The sequence below is a fragment of the Eretmochelys imbricata genome, chromosome 11, assembly GCF_965152235.1.
Source record: "Eretmochelys imbricata isolate rEreImb1 chromosome 11, rEreImb1.hap1, whole genome shotgun sequence".
Classification (NCBI taxonomy): Eukaryota; Metazoa; Chordata; order Testudines; family Cheloniidae; genus Eretmochelys; species Eretmochelys imbricata.
Genome location: NC_135582.1, coordinates 16,961,700 through 16,986,743, shown reverse-complemented (window position 1 = coordinate 16,986,743; position 25,044 = coordinate 16,961,700). Strand labels below are relative to the sequence as shown.

The 25,044-nt window shown below is 38.2% G+C and overlaps 1 protein-coding gene across 5 annotated transcripts in view; it reads right to left on the bottom strand.

Moving 5' to 3' along the window:
• Positions 1-25,044, bottom strand: part of SLC35F5 (solute carrier family 35 member F5) — a 55,343-nt gene that overhangs the window by 23,930 nt on the left and 6,369 nt on the right. For 3 of the 5 annotated variants that reach the window (XM_077830591.1, XM_077830590.1, XM_077830589.1), the window contains 11 exons: positions 20,361-20,443; positions 19,831-19,923; positions 15,167-15,311; positions 13,758-13,901; positions 8,522-8,584; positions 7,590-7,671; positions 6,105-6,295; positions 4,049-4,130; positions 2,141-2,228; positions 568-632; positions 84-188 (listed from right to left, as the gene is read on the bottom strand). In XM_077830591.1, coding sequence (XP_077686717.1) covers positions 84-188; positions 568-632; positions 2,141-2,228; positions 4,049-4,130; positions 6,105-6,295; positions 7,590-7,671; positions 8,522-8,584; positions 13,758-13,901; positions 15,167-15,311; positions 19,831-19,877 — 1,012 coding nt within the window. In that variant the 5' untranslated portion in view covers positions 19,878-19,923; positions 20,361-20,443. The remainder of the gene's footprint in view (positions 1-83; positions 189-567; positions 633-2,140; positions 2,229-4,048; positions 4,131-6,104; positions 6,296-7,589; positions 7,672-8,521; positions 8,585-13,757; positions 13,902-15,166; positions 15,312-19,830; positions 19,924-20,360; positions 20,444-25,044) is intronic. The other 2 variants (XM_077830592.1, XM_077830593.1) reach the window with 2 other exon arrangements.

The window sequence follows — 25,044 nt, the reverse complement described above, 5'->3', positions numbered from 1 at the left end:
AGAGCAAGGGATTTAGTCATTCTGTAAATGAAAGTTTTGTTTTCAATATAGTCATTGCTATATTACAATATTGCTGTTCTTACCAAAGAACATTGGTATATCAAGCTTATCTTCTCGGTCTACTTTTCTTTTTATCATAACTATATAGACAGCATACAGCACTGCTCCTACAAGAGACCACAGGGAACCTGTAAAAGATGAAAAATATTGTTTTAAGACAAATGGGTTAGGCATAGTGTTATCAATCTGACTATCATACTTAATTCCCTCTACTGGGCAATTTTCTAATTGTAATAGTTTACTATAGAATCCATTATTATATAAAATGAATTAAACTTATGAAGATGTGACCCTCTACATGCATATATTGAAAAGGTATTTAATAAAAAGAATTCCTCAAAACAAGCCACTTTCAGCAGTTAATCTTACAGAGTCTAATCATGACAGATTTATACAACATTTCCTTCTCCCACCCTGTAGTTTTGAGCAGTTAAAAAAAACCCAACATGTTACATTTATCTTGGTATTTAAATTTACAGAATAAAATTTTAAAAATATTTAATATACCTATTGTACCTCTTCCTGGAGCTTTCTCAGACCCAGAGAGATTAACAAGAACTACACCGCCAATGCTAGGAAAAAACATCATCAACTATTAGGCATACCACAGATTTATTTTTTTTTAATTAAATCTCGCACACACGCACACCAACAAATAAATACACCAGTTTTTAGATATCTGTAATTAGACTGAACCCACCTTTTGGTGAATCTGTGTTTTAAGGCCTACTCCAAAGCTCAATTAAATCAATGTGATTCTTTGCACTGACTTCACTGAACTATGGATCAGGCCTTTGTGAGAACAAAGCTGACATGAGATATTAAGTTTCATTAAACATCTAATGCTTTCCATCTGCATTAAAACAAAATCTAAAATTAACTAGCAATAAGAAAAGTGTTAGTATTTATTATCTAATAATTTTATAACCAAATCCTATACTTATATCTTAAATTAGGTTAAAATGACCACTAAAATATAATTGCTTAAAGATGCCCTGCCCATTACAGTTGAGATTCACTTTGACTAATAAAACAAAAGAATCTGAAGCATATCACCATTGTCGTATACACACTATATACTTTCCCAAAACTCCACTGACATAGTGGAGAAGGGGGGGGAGGGGTGAGTTCAGAGCAGATCTATAAAAATCTGACAGCTGAGAGTTTTGAATGATAGCAGAACAAAACTGTGAAACTAACCAGATTACCCATATATCATAGCATCTTTTTTCCTAACCCATCTAAATATTTAGAAGTTACTTAAGTATCATGAACACAACTTTCAGACACAAACATTAAAAAGTCAAAATTAGCTGAACTTCAAATTAGCTCCCTAATGCTGCACACCAAAGTCATCTGACCCAAAAATGGGTTCAAGTGAAAATATATAGTAAAACAAGTCATTCCACAGCAGAGTAGTAACACACAAGGCTCCAGCAGTGTTTTAACCTTAATCCTCGGTTACTTAGTCTTCAGCAACTAGCATATAGGGAATTCTATTAACGAAAGGTTTATATTTAGAGTAGTGGTTCTCAACTCTGGTCCACCGCTTGTTCAGGGAAAGCCCCTGGCGGGCCGGGCCGGTTTGTTTACTTGCCACGTCCTCTGGTTCAGCCGATCGCGGCTCCCACTGGCTGCGGTTCGCCGCTCCAGGCCAATGGGGCCTGCGGGAAGGGTGGCCAGCACATCCCCCGGCCCACGCTGCTTTCTGCAGCCCCCATTGGCCTGGAGAGGCGAACTACGGCCAGTGGGAGCCGCGATCAGCCGAACCTGCGGAAATGGCAGGTAAACAAACCGGCCCGGCCCGCCAGGGGCTTTCCCTGAACAAGCGGTGGACCAGAGTTGAGAACCGCTGATTTAGAGGGAGGAGACTCCTGGTCAGAGCAGTTGTCAAAAAAAGTGAAATTTTAAGCAGGCACTCTTCTACATTTTATTTTCTTTAAAAAACTTGCCAAGATCTGCTACTCCTGAAATAACATTCTTCACCAAATAAATTGAACTAACAGTTTAAAAAAATACCAGCTTGTTTAGGGGTAGGGTCAGAGAAGGGGTGCTGGAGATTAAGAGTTCATAGGCCTACCTTAAAACAACAGCTAACAGTTTGGAAAGGGTAAACCGGTCTCCACTGTTGCTTGGAAACACGGCAGCTAAGATTAAGGTAAAAAGTCCTGTAAGAGAAAATAAAAAGGTGTAACATCTTTTCAGGCTGTATTACTCCCCTGTTCAATAAACTGTACTACCACTATACCACTACCTCAATTTAACTTAAATGTTGGCTGCTCACTTCAGCTTAGTTTCCATACTGTTAATCTGAATTTTTGCAACCGAATTCGTATGTCAGTTTGTCTCTAATTTTCTTGTATTGCTGAAATGTTGACAGTGTCTAAATTGAAATTCAAAATCTATGCCCCCGACAAGTAAAAATACATTTAACAAAAATGAAGATTGCAACTTAAACATGCAAAGGAAATAAACTCAGTTAAGTCTTTTTCTATATATATATAAAAAAAATATATCAGCCGATGCCAAAACCAGTGTATATTGGAACTACACTTTTTAAATAGCAGTAACTAAAGCAGTGCGCTATTTTTGGGTTGCGATAAATGTAAGTATCAACTTTGAAAGACTAAGTCTAATTACATGTTAATGCAAAACTGGGGAACAATTAGTGTCTGCCATGCTATGATAAAATTAGACAGTCTCACTGAACATGTTAAAAAAAAACCTATTTAGAGAACTTGATGTCCATAGTAGGGACAGATTATGGTTTTTGGGTCAACAGAAATATGAGATACAAAAAAAGCGCTCATATAGTTTTAAATTAAGACACTTCAATGGCGGAACTAACCATTTCCTAAAAACACTGTAGCTTGGTACTTCTTCTCACCCCTCCAAACAGTGGAATTGATTGGTTCTAATTATGACATCCCCTGCAAATTTTCCAGTGTAAAAGAAACCTTTGTTTTTATGTTGCAAACTTGAAAGGGTGCTAGATTTTTTTTTTGTTTGCAGTTCAAAAGCGGATTTTTTTTTTCTTAAAAGGAGATCTGCAAGTGTAAAATTCACAAAACTAAAATTAGATTTATGTCCTTAATGCTTCCAGTGACCAGTATCAGGGTATACAGCAGAGCCTTCATTGAAATTACTTTCACTCCCACCCTTCTTTGGTTTATTGTAGCCCAGACCTCTCATATTATCACCAGCTCTTTGCAGCACAGCAGCTGTGCCATTTGGTTCAGATCACATCCACAATACTCGCTACATACAGTCTACGGGGGCATACTGCTTTCCCCTTCCCCATTTAAAAAAAAAATACATTGTAAATTTTATTATTGTTCTCATACCAATTAAAACTTAAGGTTGTATAGAAACTGCAATCATGATCAGCTTAAAGACAAAAAACCCAAGGAAATTTTGCTGGTTTCAGATTCAGCACATGCTGGAGGTTCTGTTCAATGCATTATTTCAAATTTAGATTTCACAAGAGCTGCTGAAGAAAAAAGTAATAAATCTAAAATTTTAAAAATACCCCTCTCATAGTCAGGGGCATTCAGTACATCGATTTCAGGTATGGCTGAGCATCCTAGAAAAGTAGCTCACTTTTAAAACAAAAAATTTCTTCTGTATGTGAAGGATTTTTTTTTTTTTTTTTTTTAAAACAACAGTAAATTGCAGCCACCTAAAAGGTCAGCTTTCCTTGCAACTACTACAGTCCAAAAAGTATCCTAACTATAAAAATGTAATGTAGTTGCAGAGCTATATACAGACAAAAGAATGCAAGTTGCAAAGTGGTAAGACATGGGTAGTAAAATAATTTCCAACAATATAGGGAATGTGTCTAAGCTATCATGTTTGTTTTTTAAACTTTACGCTTCTCAAAGATACACATGATAGTCAATTTAATGAACTAGTGCTAGCATAACAAAAAGAGCTTTAATTTATAAACAGCTATTTCACTAGCTCTTACAATGCACATTTCATATCTTACCAGAGGTTGAAGATAGGATATTAACTATGGCAACTTGTGCATTTAAGAGTGCTTCTTGATAAGAGAAGTTTGCCAAAAACCACTGCAGAACAAGGAAAGTAGTTTAATGAATAAATGGATAATCACAAAATGTATTAAAACAGTCTGTTTTGCCTGTGCATTAATTCCTACAATTTTTAGATTTTTTTTATATTTACCAGAGATATCACTTGAACCAGTATACAAAAAAAATCAATCAGGACAAGGCTTTCACACAAGTCCTTTTGCCTTATAAATAACAATATCAATTTCTAATTGTTATTAAGAAGAGGCAGAGGCATAAAGTAGCAGAGGTGAAACAGGCAACATGAACAGTTTCAGAGGTGTCTACAATAAAGTAATTACTGCAGACTTTAAAAAAATGCACACTAGAGATAATCAGTGAAATGGCAACTGCAAGTCAGCAACAACCAAAAAGCTAACAACTTAGTCTGAAGTCATCATTTTGAAATGGTTTTCAAAAACTAAGAGAAACTACTTATTTCCATAAATCTCAAAAGGTTAAATTAATCATCATCTCACTTAAACGGATTCATATACTGGAGTCTTAAAACATCTTAAGTACATAAACAAACAAGCATCTCCAAAACAGAGATAATACAATGCATAGACCAATTATCTCACAGGTATTTTGTGAGGATTAAATGTTTGTAAAATCCTTTGTAAAACAGTAAATATTAGATCATGTCTTGGGCAAGACCTCATTAACAATGTTATCCTAAAGATGTTCTTAGTGAAGCTACCATTCTCCCAAAAATTATTTCAAAAAGATTTTACTTTTTGAATGATGCCCAAGAAGAAAAATACAGAAGTAGATACGGCCAAGATACCTTTTAGAAGCAACTGCAAAAGCAAGAGCAGTATCATTTAATTTGTTTGTAAACAAAAAGGAAAGAATAATCTTTTTCCAGATAGTTTTTAAGTACATGTGCAAAAATAGAAAATAAATCTAAAAAAGATTGTTACTTTATAATCTCCTTCATATACATGAAATATACAACTAGTTTTCCTTTAAATTCTGTGGACATCTTCTCAATATATGCATCCATTTCAAGAAATTCCAGTTGTCAGATCACTTTCCTCTGGTCAGTGCACCAGTTAAAGCCACCTCCTGAGCTGCTATACCCATGAAGTATCTCCTGCTGGCCTAAGAGCTACGTGTGGCTTGCTCTTAACCAGATTAATTTAAATTTAAATAAAACGTCTCTAGCAGTACAATGGGGCCACTGTTGGAAGGGCCACCACTGCTTTGTTACCCTCCTCTTCAGTGCTGGCTCTTAGGAAACATGCCACTCTCACCTCTGTGTTTCCATGACATTGAGAACTGCTGCAGAAGTATGTGAAGATGACCAGTAGGCTGATGAGGATAAAGACATCTTGCGGCCCTATCTATTCTCATTGGGGAGAGTTGAGGATATCCTCTGTCACAAGCCAAACATCTTCACATCACTGCATGGCTGTGTATAATGCCACAGGATGAGACAGACAAGGTGGTGGCAGCTTTCAAGAGGTTCCACAAAAAGAGAGCAGAGCAACAGCTGCATTTATAAGTCCTTTCTCCTTCTCCACCCTGAAACTGAAAGGCAGTTCTACATGCTATATCCACAAAGTTGTGGGTACAGTCAGGGCTCAGCCCCACTCCTCTATACAAGGAAGAAACAGCAGCTGTTGTTTAAGTAACCCCGGATTTCTGCCCGGGCAAGACTAGTGAGTGACTTACCACATCAATTCTGAAGAGTGGAGTAAGACATAATTTACAATGGCCCTGCCAGCAGTAGAACCTCTGCTACAATTAAATGCAAGCCACTGAAAACCCAGTGTACTGTTCAGAGTTGCGGTTTAGGGAAGTGCAGATCAGAGAGGTTATACTGTATTTAGCATATACATAAAATGAGAAAAACACTGAAAAAACAGACCACGCTCCAACGTTAAATACAAGTTCATTTTCATTACTATGTAAAACAGTTCGATATTTGTAGCTATACATAATAATTTTCTTAAAGAACAAAGGACATACCACAAAGCAAAAGAAAAAGCTGATTTTTGCTACTTGAGTTGCAGTGAGTTTCCCTACAGTTTTTAATATTGATTCCTGCTCCTTAACAGTTGGATATGACATGCGAGACAACTTTGCTTCCAGTGCATGGCTCGATGGGAGTTGTCGAATCTCCATAACATTACTGAACCTTACACGAGGCTTTTTGGGAGCTTAAGGAAAAAACAAAGTGGCACATGATCATTCAACTTTTCACTCTATTACACAGAAAAAAAAAGAAGTGATGTTTGATCCCATTGATTACAGCAGTTCACAAATCATGACATGAAGCTTCTCCCTCCAACAAAAGATTTGCTTTAGTTCTTTTTTTAACAAAATAGTATTTATACCACTTGATAGGGTACTTATGAAAAAAGGACCTCATAATTGTTTTAAATAATTATTACGGTCTGTTCAGAGTAACTCCTTTGAAACTTGACAATGAAGCCTGTTACTTTATTTTTCCCCACTACTTTGTATGCACGTTGTATTTTTAATAATGCACAATAGCTCAAGTTCTAATGATTTTGTTTTAAAGAAATTATCAGACGTTAAAAGTTGCACAAATTTGCATACATGGGAAAATTAAAGTTATGTTTTTGATCTTACAATGTTGCCTGTACCAATTTAAACTAATAAAAAGATTCCACAACACAAGTAGTGGTTAAGTTAACAACAAAAGAATTAGCTCAGTGACAGAGTGATAATGATTTGAACTTCCATTTTCCAGTCCTGTGATGGTGCCCTGTCCCCTCTGAAGTCAATGACTTCACCCTGGGGCCAGGATTTCACCTGATTTCTTGCTCTTTAGACAAGCAGGGAATACAGAGGCAACAAAAACAGTCCCTAGGCAAGAGAAACTATCTTGTGTTGTTGAAGAGTCTGGCTAGTGTTTCTCAGTAAAAAGTACACCATACAGTTATGCTAAACTGTAAGAAAAGGATGGTTGCAATATAGCGTTCTGAGGGTAGGAGCGTTACACAGATCCTCAAAGTTTCAGTAGGAATCTGGAGGATTTTTCAGGTTTGGAGAATGGGTCAAAGAATCTAATAGTTACATCAGACAGGAAACTTTTATATACAAAAAAGAGTTAGATTATTAAATGAAAACAAAAAAAACCCCAATACTAATTATAACAGTGTCTTAGGTTTTTCTATAGCACCTATTACTGTAGTAGTGACAATATGCACAGCTATCCATTAAAATGTTTTTTTTTTTAAACCCTGACCAATGTAGCTGTTAACCTAACTTTTAAGTTTAGATCAACTCTAAAAGTGTGGGGGGAAATCCCAAAATTCCATCCCAGGAAAGGCAAGGAATAAGGCCAGACACCTGAGGGGATTTGCTCACAGAGATCAGGAACAGGATAGTGGTGGAGCTAGCTCTGCAACCACAACAGCGGCAATACAGACACAAAAATAGTCCCTGTACCAAAGAGCATTTTGAAATTCTGAAGTCTTTACTCACTTTTTTCAGTATCACTGTTAGCACTGCCGTTCTTTTCACTTGGTAAGTCATGAAACTTTACCGGAACATACAAAGGTTCACTCTGAAATGCAGCAGGACAAGTAGCATATGCAGTTAAAAAGAACATTGAAACTGTTAGCAAAACTGTTATCTTAGGATACCTGGAAACAAAATACTAAAGGAAAAACAAGTTCCATGAAATAGCAAGACAGTCAGAATTTTTAAGCAGTATCACGATCACTCTACCAAGTCTCTTCACTACTACTAAGATATTTCAACTTTCTAGTACGCATATAAAAATACATGACCAATCTATTTTAGAATATATTTTAAATCCGTTAAGTAACCCCTTTTTTTTTTTTAAATCTTCTAACAAGTTAATATTTTAGACCAGTCCAAATATAGCAACTACCATGCATGTCCCAACAAGATTTAAAAATGAAGACTGACAAAAATCACCTATATGGTAAACCTGGCTGGAGTTTATTTCTCTTTCAAGTTGTAAGATGAGATCATGATATGTTAATGTGTTCACCTCCAGCTGAATCACTGTTGTACGGGCCTTGGATTTGAAGGCTGTTTGGATTTATCACTGGCTCTCCACATTAGGCTTTGCAAAAATTGAGCTGAACCTGGGAATGTTTCCCTTGTATGACACACTGATATTTATTTCATAGTCCAATCTAAATTCAATTAATATGTTTTATTTCAGAGAGATCCCACATCTCCCACTGTGAGTAGCACTATTTCTTGCATGACACATTACTGCCATTTTAACTAAATGCTTTTCAGTCATTTTGATTAAAGGAGAAACGTAACTCATCTTATTTCCTGGATGCCTGCAAATTTAAGTGTACAATTTTCAGAATAGGATGGAAATAATTGACAAACATAGTGGTGTCTTAATCATACAAAAAAATGAAGGGACTTACCAAAGAACTGTTTACAGTGTTATCTGTTGTACAAGCAGCAAAATAACCTTCAGCATCTGCAAACTAATTAGAGATTTTACATTTAAAACTTTAACAAGTCATTGTAAAATTATTATATAAAATCCTAAGTAAAAAATGTTTACATTGTAGTCTACCATAGTTTAGTCACAAAATACTGAAAAGAAAAATAAGTATAAAGTTATTAATATTTTACAAGCCAGCAGAGAAGATCAGCAACAGTAAAACTAGGTCTTGTTCTGCAAAGAGCAATTCCCTACTGGCTTAACACACAATCTATATATAACTGTTTATTATCAGAAATGCTGAAGGAATTATTGAATTGAATGTCTATAAATATTTTAGATTGGTTAAGGTTGGTGCATTGTTTTAAACATTAAAACATTGTTTTAAAACATTCAAATGTCTAATAGTAATCTTTTAGCAGGGTGGATAAAAATAAAAAAAAGTCAGATTTTTATTTAAATTGGATTTTTTTGATAAAATGCTTTTTGAGGGAAAAAACCTATCTAAAGATAGCTTTAATTAAGACACATTATAGCTCAAAGATATCTCATCATGGAATAGGGATTGTGAATGCTAATTATATAGTATGAGACAATATATTCACGTAATGTTTAAGAAAAATTTTGTAAATGAGTTCCAATAGTTCATGGATTAGGGACCCAATCTTATGGGGTTCCACGGGCTTCTATAGAGATTATTTAGGTTAATCTTTCTATCTACCCAATGGGACTCAGTGCTCAGTCTAGAACAGTGGTTCCCAAACTTGTTCTGCCATTGTGCAGGGAAAGCCCCTGGCGGGCCGGGCTGGTTTGTTTACCTGCCACGTCCGCAGGTTCGGTCGATCGCTGCTCCCAGTGGCCACGGTTCGCTGCTCCAGGCCAATGGGAGCTGCTGGAAGCAGCGTGGGCCAAGGGACGTACTGGCCATCACTTCCAGCAGCTCCCATTAGTTAATTAATTAATTCCAAATTGAGAAATTGAGGACCTGAAAAAGCAGGAAAGCTTGTTCTTCTTTTCCAGATTATGAACAAACAGGAAAATGAAGGTGAAGTTTGCTGCAGAAGCCAATATTTTAAATTTTTCATGTTGACCTGGCTGACATAGTCTATTTAATTTTTGTTTAAATTTCATTTAACTGTTTTAGTTAAAAACAATTTTAACAAAAAACAACAACCCTGATTTAAAAAAAAACAAATGTTTAATTAAATTCATATGCTTGTTTTATTAAAATATTATGTTTGCTGTTGAAGAAAAAAAATCCAGAATACATAATGTTGTTATCGTTAAATAAACAATTTAAATGTCTGTCTGGTGATGTTCTCCTCCTAATACAGGAAGGCAAGAAAATCCTCCAAATTAATGACTATTGAATTGGAGATATTTATGAAGTCATTGGGAGGTGAACTATCTGCTTCAATTACCTTTGGTAAATGAAATAACCAAACAATCATTCATTTTCTGATATAGCTGTAAAACTAATCTGAAAAATTTTCAAAATAAATCACTTTGAAAATGTATAGTGTGTACCTTCTAAAAATGAAATCTACAGCTATCTCTGAGTTGTGAAGAATATGTATTAAGGTTATAACAACCGACAAGAATGCACTTTTACGTAGAAATCCATGATTAAATCAAGTCTTCCTGACTAGTGATTTATATCAATTTGATTTAAATCAAATCCACCCTGGTAACAAGATGTTTATATGGAATTACACAGTTACAAAACAACCTTCTTCCCCTGCTCCTAAGAAAAAACTTGCCTCACCCCCAACTTAATGCAATAATCCTATCTCTACATTGTACTTCGGAAATATGCTGCCATCAATGGCTTTCTAAACTAGCCAAGTCATTTTTCACTTCAGAGTATCAAGTCTATCCTATCTTCAAGTATAAACTAATTCCCAAGCACTAGATCCTTTCTACACATTATTAAAATGAGTGATGAAAAATGAATAGTTACAGTATACAGAGCACATTTCAAAAAAAGCACCCAGAAAGCAAAGATGTCAAAACTTTTGAATGTTTTTCACCAATTTTTTAAAACCATAAAAAGCCCGAAAAGACATTATATTTCCCAGACTCAATGGAAAGTATTGTTTACCTAACTAATAAAAATCTATTGTGTTTTTAACAAATAAATGAAATTGTTCTCTTGGACCCTCCCTGTATCTAAGAGGAAACAGCCAGAAAGACTGAAGAACTCTAGCTAGATCTACACCAGAGGTCAGCAACCTTTGGCACACGGCCACTGGGAGCTGCGGGGAGCCGTGCCTGTGGATGGCCAACAAAACGTCTTACAACCCACCAGCAGATTACCCAGATGGGCTGCGTGCCGGTTTGCCGACCCCTGATCTACACTATTCCACCAAATCCTACTTTTCAAGTTTACATAATCTGAGAGAGATTTATGCACTATTTTTACTTCTTTCATAGATTATAAAACCAGAAAAGATCATTAAATCATCTGGTCAGATGTCCTGTGTATCAAAGGTCAGTTACTGCTGCACTAAATCCACTAACTTGTAGTGAACTAAAACGTATCTTCGACAAAGGCATCCAGTCATGATATGAAAAACATCAAGAGATGAACAATTCACAACATCCCTTGGTAGTTTGTTCCAATAATCAATCACACTCATTGTTAAAAATGAATCTGTCTGGCTTCATCCATTAGTTCTTATTATGCCTTTCTCCACGAGACTGAAGAGCCTTTTCACACCCAGCATTTTCTCCCCAAGAAAGTACACCATAGTCAAATTACCTCTCAAATCTTCCTCTCAATAAACTAAGTAGATTGAGATTTTTAAGGAAGGCACTTCTTCCAGCTCTCATTTCACTTTTGTGGCTCTTTTCTGAGCATTCTCTAGTTTTTCAACATGTTAAAATGTTGACACCAGAATGGTATGTATTATTCCTATTAAAGACTTACCAACACTGTATATAGAGGTAAAGTCACTTCACTGTTCCTACAGTCACGGATCTGGCAAAAAGATCTAACGTAAATTGCATATGGAGCACGTGTTCAGTTGCTTGTCCACTATGTCCCCTAAATCCATTTCAGAATCAGTTTTCCAAGACACCATTCCCCACTGTGCAGGTTATGGACTGTGTTCCTTGCTCTTAAGTGCATAACTTTGCATCTGGTCATATTCAAATACATTTTTTGGAACAGGCCCAGATTACGAAGCCATCCGGATGAATAGGTATGACTGCTTTGTCCTCATTATCTACCACTCTGCCAATCTTTGTGTCATCCACAAATTTTATCACCAGTGATTTTATATTTACTTCCAGATCACTTAAAAAAAATGTTGAATAATGTCACACCTAGTACCAAACCTTGCAGCACCCCACCAAAAGTAACCCCATTCAAAGATGATTCTCATTGACAACTACTTTTTGAGAGATCAGTTAGTAGTTCTTAATCTCTTTAATGTGTGCTCTCTTGCTATAGTACAGTTATTTTTAATCAGAATGTTGCATGAAAAGTCAAACACCTTACAAAAGTTGAGTACATTACATCTATGCTGTTACCTTTATCAACCACATCTGTCATCTCAAAGACTCAAATCAGGGTTCACAAGACCTATTTTCCACAAAACCATATTAGCTAGCACTAATTATATTCCTATCTGTTAATTCTTTATCCATTGAATCCTGTATTGCTTTTGCACTGTTTTGCCCGGATTGATGTCAGGCTAATGGACATACAGTTAGCCAGGTGATTTTGCCTGCTTTTTTAGCACTCTTCTAGTCTTCTGAAATTTCCCCTGGAATTGCTTCTATGCCTCTGTAACATGAGGTTAGTTCCAAGCCTTCCATGAGAGTTGAGTCTTTAGACCAGAGTTGGGCAAACTATGGCCCATTGGACCGTCCTGCCCGGCCCCTGATCTCCTGGCCCGGGAGGCTAGCGCCCAGCCTCTCCCCTGCTGTCCCCCCTCCCCTGTAGTTATGCCGCCGCGCGGGCAGCGCGCTCATGCAGGGCAGCGTGGCAGTGTGTCTGGCTCCGTGTGGCACCCAGAAATGCTGCTCTGAGCGGCATGGTAAGGGGGCCGGGGGGTTGGTAAGGGGCAGGGAATCCTGGGGGGCAGTCAGGGAGCAAGGGGGGGTTGGATAGGGAGTGGGGTCCTGGGGGGATCATCAGGGGACAGGGGGCAGTTGGATAGGGCAGAGGTTCGGGGGGGGGCAGTCAGGGGACGGGGAGCATGGGAGGTTAGGTTAGATAGGGGGTGGAATCCCAGGGGGTGGTTAGGGGCGGGGGTCCTGGGAGGGGGCGGTCAGGGGACAAGAAACGGTTGGATGGGTGGGATCTCAGGGGGGCACATATAGTAGGAGGGGGCGGATAGGGGGTGGGGGCCAGGCTGTTTGTGGAGGCATAGCCTTCTCTACCTGGCTCTCCATACAGTTTTGCACTCCGATGTGGCCCTCGGGCCAAAAAATTTGCCCACCCCTGCTTTAGACACTGAATTTAATATCAAACACCAAATTTGAGTGTAGAATATGCCCACCATAATGTGAGCAGAGTCTTTGTCCACAAAGATGTTTAACAACATAAAACCCTACAAATACATTTAGTTGGTGACAGAAAACTAAAACTCATTCTAACAAGTTCCTGAACATGATCTCAAAAAAAAAAAGAGTGATTGTAGTCTCTCTAAACATGCTAGTCAGAATTAATCTGAAGAAACTGGATATAAAAAGTGACAAATCATAATGTTAGAGTATAGAGTTCCAGGTATAGACTCAATTGTACAACCTGCAATTACCATTTCTGTCTGTTCAGTTTGTAATGGTATTTTAATGAAATCAGTATTTGATTCACTTAACATCTGGAGTTTAGCTTATGTTATTGTAAGGCCAGGTTTACACTACAAAGTTTTACCAGTATAGCTATGTCGACAGGGAAGACAAGGAGAAGAGGAAAAACAAAACAAAACCAAACCTCTAACTGACACAGATATGACAGCAAAAAAAACCCCATGTAGATGCAACTTATAATGTCAAAATTATTTCTGCCAGTAAAACTAATGTTCAGGGTGGTGGCTTAACTACGCTGGGTAAAGAATATTTTCTGGCATAATGGGCATCTCCAGTAGGGGGCCTTGCCAATATCACTATCAGCAAAGTAATATAAACTAACCCTCAATTCCCCCCCCCCTTTAAAACTTTGAATTATTGTGTATATTTAGGTTATTAAATTGAAAAATACTTACAAAAGCTGCGTGCCTTCCACGAAACCCACGTGTACACTGTTGCCTCCATGGTTTCCAAACAATAAATCCCAAGAGGTATAGAACAAACATGGACGTTTTTGCAAAGGTACTGAAAAAAGGTTTCTCGTACTTCGAAAAAACATACTGCGGAATGAAAATAAATAGTTACAGTCTTCATAATTACTAATGAGTCATGTGACTTCTCAATCAGTGCTTTTCAAGTCCAAATCAGCCCAGCAGGTCTTCTTGAAGTCAAAACACATACGATAGAATCTCAGAATTATGAACACCAGAGCTACGAACTGACCGATCAACCACACACCTCATTTGGAACTGGAAATACACAATCAGGCAGCAGCAGAGGAAACAAAACAAAAAACAAAAACACCAATACAGTACAGTACTGTGTTAAACTATTAAAACAAAGAAAAAGTTAAAAAAAAAAGATTTCACAAGGTAAGGAAACCATTTCTGTGCTTGTTTCATTTAAATCAAGATGGTTAAAGGCAGCATTTTTCTTCTTCATGGTAAAGTTTCAAAGCTTATTAAGTCAGTCTTCATTTGTAAACATGCTGGCATTGTTTAAAAACCACAATTAAGCAATAGTGATCTTTAACTACTTATATTAGTGTTTAGTCCATTAACAGCAACATTGCTGATTTTTCAATATGGGAACAAATATAGCCATAATAATTTTCCCTAACAGGCTACAGGCAGTAGTTTCATAAAATCTGAAATGTAAAGCTAGAATGACAGGTTCATTATACAGACTAACTTTTAAGGATATAACTGCTCCCTGCGGCAACACTTGGCATTTTTTTTCACTGATATAATAATAAGTCAGGTTTTGACTCCCTAACTAAAAAATAAAAATACTTGTTGGTTCAAGTGGCAAAGAATCCTGTGGCACCTTATAGACTAACAGACGTATTGGAGCATAAGCTTTTGTGGGTGAATACCCACTTTGTCAGATGCATGCAGTCATGCATCCGACGAAGTGGGTATTCACCCGCGAAAGCTTATGCTCCAATATGTCTGTTAGTCTATAAGGTGCCACAGGACTCTGCCACTTTTACAGATCCAGACTAACATGGCTACCCCTCTGATGATTTTTGGTTCAAGATACTGACAATTTCTAGATTAAACAAATCTACAAACAAATTAAATTAAACAAACAAATTAAATCTAAAACAAATTAAATTAAACCCTCCATAGTTAAAATAATATCTTACATTATGCTGGCTCATAGCTCTCAGTTCACATAGCTTATAGTACGGTTTAGCTACCTGGAGGATTCAGATTTTTTTCACCCTTTTTTAAGATTAAAAAAATGTGTCAAGTAAAACTCTGTATAAATGTAATATTATTCTCCCCTTTTTTGAAAAGAAGAAGCATGAAACAATGCTTACTGAAGTGAGTTCTGAGGAGGCAACCCATATCACATCAACAAGTAGAAGAATGACAATTCCAAGGGCCATTCGCTTACGCTGAGTAGAGGAACTGCTCTGGGAGCTCATTCGGTTCATGATAAAAACCCACACCATTTGTAACCTATTAAACATCAATAAAGAAAACAAAATACAGATTATAGACAGTGACTATAATTATAGTATATATAAATATAAAGGAAAGTAAGAAAAAAGCCATCAGTAGCATTTAACAGACATTAAGTGTGTATAATATGCTATTGAGAGACCCAGGTTACAGTCACTGTTCTGGAGCAGGGACTTGAAACAGGTTTCCCAGATCCTAGGCTTATAAGGTATAAGAGGGGCCCCACAGTCTCAATGGTTTTGTGAATCTAGACCCTTTGTTTTTAAGTTTCCTTTGCTCTTAATAAGACAAAAAGTTGAAAATGCCCCAAATCTAAACAAAATGTTTCAATTGACCCAAACTGTATTTTTTTTCCTCCAACTTTTCAATGCAGCAAAAATTCCAATTTGGGTTTTCCCCGGAACCAAAAAAAAAAAAAGTCAGTTATTCATACGGCATGAATACTGAATACCTAGCTATCAAAACAACCACTGTAGACATGGGGCAGGTCTACACTAGAAAGAAGTACTACATCGGCACAGCTGCACGTTTGGTGAAGACACTCTATGCCAACATGGCGCTGGAATGCACAGCGCTTAGGTCACTGTGACTTGCATTGCTCAGAAGGGTGTCTTTTTCACACTCAAGTGACATAAGTTAGATGGACTTCAGTGGTACTGTAGACGTGTCCTAGCTTTCAGCTAGGTGTGTAATATAAAAGGACATTAAGACGACTTATGTACAGATGTATTTAAAACAAAATAAAAATCAATGGGAGAACATGCAGACATGTCTACTAGAAATTTCAAGACAAAGTTTAGGTTAACACACAGAGGACCTCTGGCAATTTTAAAAGTCCCTACCCAAGTTGGTACTGACAAGATCTACCTTATCAGGACTTAAGTATAAGGAAGAGATGATCAAATTACTAGAATGCCAAAAGTATAAAAGGGTTTAAATGTTGAACTATGGCAATACTTGCTCATATGCACAGGAAGGAGCATGCTGATCAAATAAGGGCATTAGAAACATTACCTAGACTGCAAAATCCAGTCAGAAAATGCTAGATATACAGCTGCCCACGCAAATTTATTTCTGCTGCCCTGGGCATATGCATCATTGTACCATCTTTAATTACACGATCACATACTATTTTTTCCCCCCACAATACCCTGCCTCATTCAGTGCACAGGATGGAAATACATGGCAACAGAGTAAATACTGCAAGGCCAGTCCCAGGCTGTCATTGCGAATTCCTAACTTTAGCTTTCACAGTCAAGCCCTCTTTTAACAGTTTTTCTGTATATAATAAATATTGAAGTTGAAGAAGGTATATTGGAAAATATCATACATGTCTTTTAAAGGGCAGGGAGCGTGAAATCAACCCACCTTTTCTAAACCTTGCTCCAGATGCCTTTGAAATCACAAGCTGCATTAGTCTTACTCCAAACAAAGTCTTATCTTGACCATGCCAGCAATACACACACATTTGTACATTCACCAAGGTGAGCAGAAGGGGACTCAAGTTCATTATACAACTAAATCTATAGTCGTATGGGGCACTAAGACTGCCCATCAGTAGACCTGAAATTCAGCAAGACCTTAAGTTTTATGATTAAAAAAAGTATCAGTTTAGGATGACAAAATGTTTTCTTTAGATTCTGAACAGGAAGTTAGAAGTCTAATACCACAGACTATTAATGCCAGAAAGAAGTTAAGTACTTGCCAGAGGACCTTGGTAAGAGATATTGATTTAGCAAGCTTTATGCTTCTACTTGCACTTCTATATACACATATTCTGAAAATAAATGTATTTAAGAGATTTAGTCATGGAATACCTAAAATTCTTTTCTATTTGTTAGAATAAAAAGCTATAATAGTAAGGATTCCTTCTTGAACTCATCTAACAACTCATTAACTTTTATGTAGCAAATCCTGATTCTGGAATAAACCAAGACAACCTGCTTTGCTGAAAGAAATAGTGAAACAAGGTAGCTGGCCCCTCTCCAATTTCAGTCCAGGTTTGTGCCCTAATTTGGTGTGATGAGGAGGGCAGGGATGCCCCTGGAAGTTTTAAATGAGTGACAGCCAAAGGCAAGAGTTCAGAATCCAAATTCTAGAGACAGCACTCAGGAGAAGAGCAAAGCTAAATTGAATGAGGCAGGGAATATCCCTGAAAGAGGGATTAGAAAGAGTTCCCAAGCTGTGCAGTGGATCCCGATAAGGCTGGTGATAGCAGAAAGCAGGAAGGCAGTTGGGTGGTCACTTACAAAACTTGTAAGAGCCATGACCAGAGAGGGCTGAAGATTGACACTAGCCAAGGGAGATGTCTCCTGGCTCTCTGAGCGGTAGAGCCAAAGAGAGCTGAAGGCTGAGAGTGATGGAGTGGTGACCCTGTTGATGTCTCCAGGTGAGGGCTGAGAATGAAGCAGGGCAAAAAAACCTCAGCTAGAGAGGCCAGGGACTGAGGTTTGGTGAGAGACACTGAAGCTATACTGAGTCTCCACTCCTCAAGTTTCTGATACTAATCGCCCTGCCCAGTAAATCTAGCCCCACCCTTCTAACTCCTGTCAGTTCCAGGTCTCCTTGTCAAGGCATTTCCAATCTTCTCCCATCCCAATTCCTTGCTCCCAGTCTTCCTGTCCAGCCAGTCCAGTTTCCTCCCGCACTCCCTGGTCTCTCCCCCTTGTCTCTGGCCTCCCATCACCTGCCCACATTCCCCCAACCCACTGGCTCCCTCTCCCCAGGCTTCCCACCCAACCTCAGTGTCCTCAGCTTCCCTGATTACTTATGCCAGTCCCTTTGCCTATTCAGTTTCATTTCTCCCACGCATCTCAGCTCCTTGCCACATCTGTCTTCCCTCACCTCTACATATTGCCTCTACCCCACTGGTTTCCAGTTCTACTCTTGTCCTGCCAGTCCCAGTCTCCCCCATTCCAATCCTCATCCAATCTGAATTCTCCCAATCCCCTGTTCTCGCACCCTGTTCTTCCTTCACCGGCTCCTAGACCTAGCAACTGAAACCAGGGTCTAATAATGGGAAGTGCTGGGTAACTTAAACAACAAGCAGTGCTACCAGCCCCACTTATACTGTATCTGCTGCCAGCACATGTTGTATACCTTTCCCCTACCCTCTGTTTGTATGTCTGTCTTTAGACTGTCAGCAAGACATGGATCATTTCTTTCACCTGTTTGGAAAGTCAACTTTAGTGCTCCCAGAAATAATTAAAAACATTCATTTGTATTATAGTAATGCCTAGAAGCTCCTGTCAGGATTGGGGCCTCATCACATTAGAAGGTGAAGAGAATAAAAGGCTCTCCCATCCCCAAAGAGCTTAACATCTAATTAATATGCAAAAAATGGGTGTAACAAATAAGCAGAAGTAATAAGGAAGTGAAGATGATGCAGTAAGAACATGCTTTTAAACAGACCAGATATGTGCCCAGCCAGAAAGTTATGTTTTTGTTGATTTAAGACAGACAATTAATTAAGATAAATATCAGAAGTCCCTGATGGCAATCCATGTAGCCATTATTAACTGACAATTTCCCCATAAGTAGTGGGCCTTGAGGAAGGATCCAAGAGATATGCAGTGAATTTCCAGGGAAGATCAGGATAGGTGTTCTCTACAAAAAGGATGGTTGAAAAAAGCGTGCAGTTGTTTGTGATGGAAGCAAACTGGAAGACAATAAAGAATGGAATGGTTGATGGAAGGAAGGGCTTGACACAAAAGAGAGAAAATGTGGATAAAGCAGGTAGGAACCCACTTACAAAGGACCACCTGATGAGGGCCAGAAATTTTTATTTAAATGTGGTGGTGAAGGAGAAAATAATTGAGGAATTCAAAGAGGTGAAAACAATACATGTTGAAAACATTGGGCCAAGAAGATGATCTTAAATAATATTCTAGGGCCAAGCCCTTTGCATAATGTATAAGCCAAACAGGACTTGTGTGTCAAAGAATTCAAGGAAGCCAGAGGGAAGGAATTTTCTCCCACACCCAGGTTGACAACTAATAAAAGAGTGGCTCTCAAGCTTCTAGTGCAGCCTGAAGGCTATTGTAGCCTAAGGCTCCCACATGCCTGCTTTGCTGGGGTTAGGAACAACCAGTAAATCCACTAAATGGTGGAGCCACCGACCCTCAGCCATCATACTACTTAGTCATATCCCAGATCCCCCTGCTGCTCCAAAGCACACAGCTGGAACAGATCATCCTATCGTCTCTTGACCTCTTGCCCTACTCTTCCGTATCAGACCCACCCCACTTCTCCTGCATCTGGAATCTGATGGAGAGAATAGTAGAGGGCAGGATTTCCCCCTAAAATTACTCATCTAATATTTCAGAGATCACAAGTTCTCTGAATTGGTTTATATTTTATGGATACATTTTAATACATATTATACTGCTTTTTACTCATGGTTAGTCATTTTAACTGACACCAACTAAAAAACCACTTATGTCTGAAGGGTTTTTTCAATACTTATTAAAAGTAACAGCCAAGATCACCATAACTAAGAAATTAAAGAAAAAATATTTATCTTTTCAGTTTTCTTGTGCATTTGACAGCAATGTGTGTATTTATCATCTCCACTTCCCCTATATGGCCAGTTTCTTGTTTTCTGTGTTTCAGGCTGCAACAAGAAAAAAAAGCTTAATAGGAAAATGTGATTGTGAAGTCTCAATCTGCACACAAGACAGGTGCAATACTGACTAGACTGAAAGCTGACAGTGTCCTGGGTATCTGTTCTGATCCTCAATATCAAACCCATGATTCTTCTCTAAATCTTCGGTATAAGACATCTTATAGCACTATGTATCACAGCATTATTAAAGTTTGTAAAATTTAATATGGAATGCAAAGTGTGTGAAGAGAAAAAAAGGATTCTGGATATCTTAAACTGTTGTACTATTTCAATTTTTTCACAATATGCAAACGGATTTTAAATCATGAATATTTGTAAAAAGGAAGTGAAAATATGCAGTATTTTGTTTCCCCACATTGAGAACAACATGCTGAAATAAAGAAGAACGTTGAGAAAATAATTCCCGAGATTTATATTTTACATACCTGCACAGTAATTTTTAAAAACAAAATAAATGCTTGGACTTTAATAGACTTTAAGCTGCCATTGTCAAGATGTAAGCTGTCTCCTAAAAAAAAAAAAAATAAAATATGAAATACTGTGTAATATATACATGTTCATTCAATAAGTTTCCTAAACAGAAAACAATAAATTATATTGCAATATCAAAACTCCCAAGGCCTAAATGTTACAGATGCAAATATAAACAATCTTAACAATTCAGTCCATATTTTAAGGTTTGAAAATCATTAGTAATATAGAGCATAAAGGTGAAACAGCATCAGGTGTGGGAGCACAACCCTTCGCTTATTTAAATCCCTCTTAATGATCCACAAATGGAAACAGGTTTCAGAGTAACAGCCATGTTAGTCTGTATTCACAAAAAGAAAAGGAGTACTTGTGGCACCTTAGAGACTAACCAATTTATTTGAGCATGAGCTTTCGTGAGCTACAGCTCACTTCATCGGATGCATACCGTGGAAACTGCAGAAGATATTATATACACACAGAGACCATGAAACAATACCTCAGTTTTCTCAAAAAGTTTAATTACACTGGCTCCTTCCTCTGGTTCTCCTAGTGGGGTTTGTTTTTTAGGTCTTACATTTGGTGCAGAGACTGTATTGATATCAGTGTCCTGTACAGGGTTGAGCATACTGCTTGGGCTTAATAGTAATATTTAAACTACATAAGAAAAAGATATGTAATTCCATGAAGGAGAAAACCTTAATTCTTAAGTATAACTGAAATGTCCTTACTTAAAAATGTTTCAGATTCAAACACGATTTGGAAGAGCATGTATATATTTTAAGTTTATTATTTTAAGGCTAAACTGTAGCAAAAACAAAGTTATTCCTCATTATAGCTCCTTTTTCATGGAAGACTCCATCACGCTCTCTCTCTCCACATCTTTGTTCAGATTCTCCAAAAATATTCAACAAAAAACAGTTTATTTTATTTGGGGAGTCTTTTCACATCATAGACAATAGGAATCGCTGCACTAGATCAATCACCAGTCTAATCTAATCTAATCTGGCATCCTATCTCAGACAGTGGCTAGTACCAGATGCTTTCGAAGGTGAAAAATCCTGTAATTGAGGAGTCTCAGTAAACAGTCCATAGAGAAAGTTTCATTTTACTTCAGACATCTTATGCGTTAAAACAAAGGATTCTCTCTCAATTTTTTTTTCTATCCTACCTAATGCTCTCCTTATCCATGTCACTGCATAATCCTTTTTTGAATCCGATTAAGCTCTTGGCTTCAATGATATCTTGTGTCAATGAATGTCCCCGATTGTGTGTTAAAAAGAGAGAGCAGCGAAGAGCAAACTTTTCCCTCCAACTCTACATTTCACCTTTAATACCTGCCAAGGGTGTACCCCCTAGCTAGCAAGGCCTACTAGCTTTTGTTCTTTCTTGTTCGCAGTTTAACTGATGCTCTCCAAGCACTCTAAATTACATTTTAAAAGTGAATAAAGAAGAATCAACACAAATTAGGGCTCAATCCTGCACAGCAAGTAACACCTTTAATTCCCAGTACACTTCATCGAAGTTGACTGCCCAGCACTGTGCAAGTTCAGGCTCTTAGACCTGCAGGGTTTCTTTTCCTCCACAGAAAATACATTCTGCTGGAGAGGAGCTGCCTTTTCCCCCACCAGGGACTATTGTGGCACTAGAGCAGACCAGCAACTGGCTCCTTGTAGCAGGTGACAAAGAGAGGCTGCGTTCCTTACAGCGCCATGACAGCGGATCCGGGTGAGGAGGCATGGAATTTTGGGGGGTGGGGAGGAGAGACTACAAAGGGGAGCACATGGGGTGAATGGGAGTCACATGGGGGGGTCCCAGACTGGAGTTCAGAAGGGCTAGTGGGAGGACAGGGCGGGGCTGAATGGGAGTGGGACACATGTTGACGGGGTGGCCGAGAGAGGGTACAGGGACACATGGGCAGGGGGAAGAAGAGTGGTTGAGTGGGGGTGCAGGGACACAAAGGCACTAAATGGGAGAGGCTGGGGTCACCATGGGGGAGGGTCCCCAACTCCCTAACAATCCCTCCCCTACCCCCCCAGAAAAACTGTTCCTTATTTTTTCCCACCCATACCCAACTGCCCTCCAGGTTCACTCCCAGGCTCCTTTCCAGCAATTACTTCCCTCTCCCTCAGCTCCTCCATTACTCCTGACACTACTAAGCCTTTGCCCGGCTTCTGATGGGTGCAGGAAATATGTTTCTGTGTTGTAGTTTAAATAAATTATGAAATAGGGCTGTCAATTAATCGCAGTTAACTCACACGATTAACTAAAAAAAATTAACCGTGATTAAAAAAATAATCACAATTAATCACAATTTTAAATCACACTGTTAATAGAATACCAACTGAAATTTATTAAATATTTTGGATATTCTTCTACATTTTCATATCTATTGTATTGTGTTGTAATTGAAATCAAAGTGTATATTTTTTATTACAAATATATGCACTGTGAAAATGATAAACAAAAGAAATAGTATTTTTCAATTCACCTCATACAAGTACTGAAGTGCAATCTCTTTATAGTGAAAATGCAACTTACAAATGTAGATTTTTTTTTGTTACATAACTGCACTCAAAAACAAAACAATGTAAAACTTCAGAGCCTACAAGTCCACTCAGTCCTATTTCTTATTCAGCCAATTACTAAGACAAACAAGTTTGTTTACATTTATGGGAGATAATGCTGCCCGCTTCTCATTTACATCACCAGAAAGTGAGAACAAGCGTTGGCATGGCACTATTGTAGCTGGCGTTCCAAGGTGTTTACGTGCCAGATATCCTAAACATTGATATGCCCCTTCATACTTCGGCCACCATTGCAGAGGACATATTTCCATGCTGATGATGCTTGTTAAAAAAAATGCGTTAATTAAATTGGTAACTGAACTCCTTGGGGGAGAACTGTATGTCCCTTGCTCTGTTTTACCTGCGTTCTGCCATATATTTCATGTTATGGCAGTCTCGGATGATGACCCCAGCACATGTTGCTCATTTTAAGAACACTTTCACTGCAGATTTGACAAAACGTAAGGAAGGTACCAATGTGAGATTTCTAAAGATAGCTACAGCACTCGACCCAAGGTTTAAGAATCTGAAGTGCCTTCCAAAATCTGAGAGGGACGAAGCGTGGAGCATGCTTTCAGAAGTCTGAAAAGAGCAACACTCCAATGCAGAAACTACAGAACCTGAACCACCAAAAAAGAAAATCAACCTTCTGCTGGTGGCATCTGACTCAGATAATGAAAATGAACATGCGTCGGTCCGCACTTCTTTGGATTTTTATAGAGCAGAACCCATCATCAGCATGGGTGCATGTCCCCTGGAATGGCGGTTGAAGCACGAAGGGACATATGAGTCTTTAGAGCATCTGGCGCATAAATATCTTGCAAGGCCGGCTACAACACTGCCATGAGAATGCCCGTTCTCACTTTCAAGTGACATTCTAAACAAGAAGCAGGCAGCATTATCTCCTGCAAATGTGAATCATAGAACTGAAAGGGACCTCAAGAGGTCATCTAATCCAGTCCCTTGCACTCGTGGCAGGACTAAGTATTATCTAGACCTTTCCTGACAGGGGTTTGTCTAATCCGCTCTTAAAAATTTCTCCAGTGATAGAGATTCCACAACCTCCCTAGGCAATTTATTCCAGTGCTTAACCACCCTGACAGTTATGAAGTTTTTCTTCATGTCCAACCCAAACCTCCCTGGCTGCAATTTAAGCCCATTCCTTCTTGTTCTATCCTCAGAGGTTAAGAAAAACAATTTTTCTTTCTCCTCCTTGTAACAACCTTTTACATACTTGAACACTGTTATGTCCCCTCTCAGTCTTCTCTTTTCCAGACTAAACAAACTCAATTTTTTCTATCTTCCCTCATAGGTCATGTTTTCTAGACCTTTCATTATTTTTGTTGCTCTTCTCTAGACTCTCTCCAATTTGTCCACATCCTTCCTGAAATGTGGTACCCAGAACTGGACACAATACTCCAGTTGAGGCCTAATCAGAGTGGAGTAGAGCAGAAGAATTACTTTTTATGTCTTGCTTATAACATTCCTGATAATACATCCCAGAATGATGTTTGCTTTTTTTGCAACAGCGTTACTCTGTTGACTCATATTTAGCTTGTGGTGCACTATGACCCCCAGATCCCTTTCCGCAGTACTCCTTCCTAGCCAGTCATTTCCCATTTTGTATCTGTGCAGCTGATTGCTCCTTCCTAAATGGAGTACTTTGCATTTGTCTTTATTGAATTTCATCCTACTTACTTCAGACCATTTCTCCGGTTTGTCCAGATCATTTTGAATTTTAATCCTATCCTCCAAAGCACTTGCAACCACTCCCAGCTTGGTATGGTCCACAAACTTTATAAAAGTGTACTCTGTATGCCATTATCTAAATCATTGATGAAGATACTGAAAAGAACCAGACCCAGAACTGATCCCTGCGGAACCCCACTCGTTATACCCTTCCAGCATGACTCAACCACTGATAAATACTCTCTGGGAACGGTCTTCCAACCAGTTTTGCACCCACCTTATAGTAGCTCCATCTCGGTTGCATTTCCCTAGTTTATTTATGAGAATGTCATGCAGGACAGTAAGAAAAGCTTTACTAAAATCTAGTTATAACACATCTACTAAT